General features: G+C 47.8%; 1 protein-coding gene across 1 annotated transcript in view; it reads left to right on the top strand.

Moving 5' to 3' along the window:
- MYO18B (myosin XVIIIB) overlaps positions 1 to 5778 on the top strand; it is a 307510-nt gene that overhangs the window by 192554 nt on the left and 109178 nt on the right. The window contains exon 34 of the mRNA XM_045289537.1: positions 3296 to 3448. Coding sequence (XP_045145472.1) covers positions 3296 to 3448 — 153 coding nt within the window. The remainder of the gene's footprint in view (positions 1 to 3295; positions 3449 to 5778) is intronic.

The following is a 5778-nucleotide window of genomic DNA, read 5'->3' on the forward strand; positions in this document are numbered from 1 at the left end:
GGGCTTTGGATAATGGACATTTTATAAACTTTTGGAAGCACACTTGTGTGTGTGTATGTATGTATGTATGTATTTATATATGTATGTGATCAAACTGAACCAAACTCATCAAGTTAATTCCAACCCATAGCAAACCTATAGCACTGAGAAGAACTGTTCATCTTCACAAAAGCAGGCAGTCCCAGCTTCCTCATGAGGAGCAGCTGGTGAACTCGAACCACCAACTTTACCATTAGCAACCCAGTCCCCACTCATTGCACCACCATGGCTCTATCGACCTACCTACCTACCTATCTGTCTATCTATCTATACCATAGATTCCCAAATTTATTTGTCCTACTGCCCATTTACAGAAAAAAAGCACTCAGTGTAACCCTGGAAATTAACAACTTTTTTTTAAACTATAGTTCATGCAAACACTAAAGCCCAAACTTACTGCCATGGAGTCAATTCTGACTCAGTAACCCTGTAGGACAGAGTAGAACTGCCATTGTGTGTTTCTGGGACTATAACCTGTTACAGGAGTAGAAAGCCTCCTCTTTCTCCACTGGAGTAGCTGGCAGTTTGGAACTGCTGACCTTGCAGTTCCAGTGGGTTAAGCTCAACACTTAACCCACTACACTGTAACTGGCTTCCATAAGGATGATCTCACCTGAAAACCAAACCCACTGCCACCAATTCATTTCTGACCCATGACGACTCAATAGGATTTCTGAAGCTGGAAATCTTTTTGTGAGTAGACAGCTTCTTCACCTTTCTTCCAAAGTGTGGCTGGTGGTTTTAAACCACTTGTGGTTAGCAGTCCAAAACCCATCAGTGCCATCAAGGCTTTTAGGAGATAAAAGTATCAGTTGGGAAACCCTATTGGGCAGTTCTACCTTTCCTATAGGGTGGCTGGGAGTCAGAATCAACCTGATAGCAGCAGACACAGGTTATCTGTCTATCAGATAATTCAACAGTTGTATCTGTGGACAGAGAGGTTCAGCATGAGGAACCAAGTCATTTTTCAAAGAATTCAAAACCACAAGTAGTGGAATGGCCATGTAAGAGTTGAAGGAATGTGCTTTAGGTCATCAGACAACACTCATAATTCCTTATATATTTGTAAAGCAGGTGCCAGTTTACAACAACTTACTGATCCGTGAGCACGCCTGATCCTTGTCTTATGACACTACAGTGGACAAGGATTTTTTCATATATCTTTTTAAACTTCTTCATAGACAAGGAATCAGGCTCAGAAAGGGGACATGGCTCAGCTAGGGTTTTTACCACTAGCAAGCAGTGAGCCTTGGTGGGAAGCCTGGGGCGAGGAACAGGTGGACAGAAACCAAGTTCCTATGTTGAATTTCTTTCAACCTCCCCATGCCTTGATGCCAGCAATGGGTAGGAAGCTCTAGTGGCATAGTAGTTACATAGTGGGCTACAAACTGTAAGATTTGTAGTTCAAAACCACCAGCCACTCTTCAGGAGAAAGGTGAGGTTTTCTACTCCTGTAAAGAGTTACTGTCTTAGAAAACCACCGGGGCAGTTCTACTCTGTCCTAGAGAGTCACTGTGAGTCAGCATCGACCCCATGGCAGTGAGTTTGAGCTAGGCATTGATGAGTGCCATGTTCTTTCTTTGGTCTCCTGAAGAGTCTGAGAAAGGGGTTCTTCATTGATTTCATAGACGATGACCAATGGCTTCTGAAGTCACCATTGACTTGCAGAGGACAACCTGGGCTGTGGGACTGAGGACTGTACCCAGGTGGCAGCCAAAACCTGCTCTGTGGCCACTGGGAGTTGAGTAGGAATCTTAGCTCACCTTTCTGATGCCAAGAACAGGATGGAGCATCTTATGAAGGCACTGAACAACTGTCTCCTTCAAGGGCAGGTCCTAAAGCTTAGGGTTTTGAGGGCAGACAGGCACTCACCTCTGCCCAAGGTCTAACTCCAGAAAATGATGCCCTGTGCTGCTTTATAACTGGCAAAGGAGACCAGCTAATAGTCAGTTATGAGCCTTTGTGGGTGAGAGTAGAACTGTGCCATGGGGTTTCTAGTGGCCGTGGTATTTTGGAAATAGATCTCTGGGCTTTGACTCTTAGGCACCTTTGGTTGGATTTGAACCTCTAACCTTTCAGTGAGCAGCTAAGCATGTGAACATTCTGCTCCCTGGCAGAATAACTGGAAGAATCACCAGTAGAAACCATTTGTACCACCAGACTTCTGGAGCAGCTAAACAGAGAGAGAGACTTGATCTCGATCTTGAAGAGCAACAGCAGCACTTACTGAAGTGTAATATCCATGCCAGAGCCCTGCTGGCATAGTGGTTGTGCATTAGGTGCTAACTTCAAGGTCAACAGTTCAAAATCACCAGCTGCTCCTTGAGAGAAAGATGAGGCTGACTGCTCCTATAAAGGTTGACAGCCTCAGAAACCTACCTGGGCAATTCTGTTCTGTTCTATAGAGTCTTTATAAGTTGACTCATGTGATGGCAAGGAGTTATGTAAGAGTTCACATCCAGGCAGGCATCTTGATGGTGCTGGTTTGGGTAACATTCATTCAATGCCACGTGTCCAGCCTGACATGCAACATACATGTGGAGACACACACTGTATCCGACATGTTGACTCGATGAGTTTTCACAAGCTGACCACACCTCACCAATGGCATAGTGAACCCCCATAACACCCTCTCCTCCCCAGTCAGTGACTGCCCCCCTTGAACAACCATTCTCATGATTCTGATCCATAGCAGAGGGTCCCACTGGACATAGGCCCTTATCAGGTGGGGGATGGCTAGATGGATGATTTTGGTGCAAAAGATGAGATAAGATGATTCTCAGTGCCTGAAAGCTCTGATAACAGGATACCCACTCACTACCGTGGAGCCAAATCCACCTAACAACCCTAGATATTGATTCCTTGACTGTAAGTTTTGATGGAAGCCAACAGCCCCATCTTTCTCCCTCAGCCAATAGTGGGTTTGAACCAACAACTTTTCAGGTAGCAGTCCAATGCCTAATCCACAGTGCCTCCAGAAGTCTGTAACATTTAGGACAGCCACTCCTTCAGCAACAGTAAGGACAGCATCTCCCTTATATGCACGTGCTATGAGCCAGCCATTAGCTTAAGTGTGTATTTAAATTTCCCAGCATCCATCCTGCAGATGAAGAGAAGCAACAGCTTTCCTGCAGGGTCACACAGTGTGCACAGAGTGATGGGGGCTGGGTTTGAAGGCAAGGATCCCGGCTTCCAAGACCTCAGGTCCTGTCACTGCACTGCCGTCTGAGCTCACGGATCGTTCTTTGGCTTCCAGATTGGCCATAGGGACTTTGATGTGGAGAAGCGTCTTCGGAGGGACCTCAAGAGGACCCACGCACTCTTGTCGGATGTGCAGCTCCTCCTCAGGGCTATGGAGGACACCAAGACATCAGTCAGCAAGGAGGAGCTGGAGAAAGTGCACAGCCAGGTATGTGAGAGGCCGTCTCTGGGTGGGATGCCACAGAACTCCCTGAAGAAAGACATGGCTGTGTAGCCTGCTCCTAGCTGGGAACACGGCTGCAACACTGCCCTCGACTTGGGGACATTGGGACTTTGAGGGTTGAAGCAAGGTAATAGGTGATGAGCAGGAGCCCTGGTGACACAGTGGGTTGAACTTTGAGCTAGTAACTACAAGACAGCTGTTCCACAGGGGAGAGATGGGGGTCTGTTCCTGGAGACATTGACAGTCTCAGAAATCCTAAGGAGCATTTCTGCTCTGTCCTGCAGGGTTGCTGTGAGTCAGAATGGACTTAACATCAGTGGGTTTGGTTTGGTTTGGTTTGGCTTGGCTTGTTTAGTCTTCTGAGATGAAGCAGAATGGTAACCCTCAGGGCCTGGGAATGTCAAGGCCTTGTGAACACAATATGTGTGTGTAGGTGTGTGCCCACACCCCTGTGGCCAACAGGACTGGGTATAAAACAAACAGTAAGTATGTTAATAATGTGAAGCCTAATCCTAATAATAGTTATAAGAACCAACAAGAGGTATTCCACTGAGGAATAATGATGATATTGGTCATCATACCATATTGAACCATGGCTGTTGCCATCAGGAGTCCCTACCATGTACACAGTTATTTTTTGCTATATTCTCTGGGTAGCACATGGAAAGGCAGATCCTTATCTCTGTCTGTCAAGGGCTTGGGTTTCTCAGAAGGGAATTGACTGGCACCAAGTCAATCACACAGCTAGAAAGCAGTAGAGTGAGGATTTGAACCCAGATCTTACAGGCTCCACTATCCTCAGCTAGTTCAAGGGTAGATGCAGTGAGGTCAGGGCTGGAGATGAGGGATGCTCGGGGGATATGATGGTGTGAGCTACGCAGGGAACATGCATTGGATGATGGTGTGGCTGTGCAGGGAGCAGGCAGTGGGGACATGATGGTGTGGCTGTGCAGGGAGCAGGCAGTGGGGACATGATGGTGTGGCTGTGCAGGGAGCAGGCAGTGGGAACATGGTGATTGGCTGTGCAGGGAGCAGGCAGCATGGTCGAGGGTAGCTGGTGGAGAATGGTATGAATGGATCAGTGCCTAGAAGGGTAGTGAGATGCTTGGTGAAGGAGATCTACAAGCAAATTGATTAAGCAGGACTCTGGATTGGCTCTTGCCCCATGAAGAGCTGGGAGGGGCAAGGGTGACCCAGTGTCCCTAGGGAACATGTACCAGTGACCCCTTATGAGCCCCTGCCTGCCTTTGAATTAGTCCACCCCTTCATTTACCACCCACCTTATGGTAACATTGCCATTGTCACTTCCTCCTCCCTCCCTGGCCTGGAGTCAGTTGGCCTCCAAGGTTTCTGTGTTCCACTTAGCAGAGGACCCCATACCCTACCTGCCAGTTTCATTTTAAAAAGTACAGACACCCAGGACCCCAACCAGCTCTGCCTGGCCCCACACAGGGGCATGCTTTTGAAAAGGAACCGTTGTTATGTTTCTTTGTCTCTCTCTCTCATTAGTGTCCCCCAGCTCTCTCCTTCTACAGGGTTAAAATGTGTGTTCTTGGGAAATCATGGTATTTAATGCAGGAGCCTTGAGCAGAATCAAAGAGCCTCCTTCTTCTCCAAGTTCTTTTCCCCCTGCCTCTGCATCCGGCTCCCATCAAAGGAAATTCACAAGCTTTGGCTTTCTGCGGCCGTTGTCATGGAAATCGGCATAAGGATGGGATTGCCTGGACCAGAGGTCAGGGTACAGTAGCTTTGGCTCCCAGCACACGTGTCCTGGATGCTGGCGCCGGAGCTAATCAAATAAAACCGAGATGACATTGGACATGACCGTGTCTCCTCTCTGATGAGTGCTCTTTGTCCTTTCCCTTTTAGGCTCCAGGGACAGAGACAGAGGGAGCTGCTGGGGGAGGGGGCAGGTGGGAAAACTAAGTATGCTGCTGACTGAGGTCTGCCTGTGGGGCACTGAGCAGAGTGACTTCACTCCTCTATGTATGCCTGCATTCATTCATTCATTCAATCATTCGACAAATATTTAGGCGTCCCCTACAGTGTTTGATGCACTAGATTGCTGTTGCTTTGCGGAGACTGTCAAGTCCACTCTGACACTGAGCCACCTCCAGGGAGAGAAGACAACTGCTATGTGGGGATTCCTAGACTGTTAGCTTTACAGCAGGGTTTTGTTCTGTTGTACATCAGGTCACTGTGAGTCGGAACCAACTCGATGGCACCTAATAGCAATCTTTCCGGTAACTAAGCCATGGGATTTTCAGTCGCTCCCTATGCATGTGAGAGCTGGACATGAGTAAAGAAGTCCGAGG

Source organism: Echinops telfairi, unplaced genomic scaffold, assembly GCF_000313985.2.
Source record: "Echinops telfairi isolate 266 unplaced genomic scaffold, ASM31398v2 ScPeMD7_29;HRSCAF=101, whole genome shotgun sequence".
Classification (NCBI taxonomy): domain Eukaryota; kingdom Metazoa; phylum Chordata; class Mammalia; order Afrosoricida; family Tenrecidae; genus Echinops; species Echinops telfairi.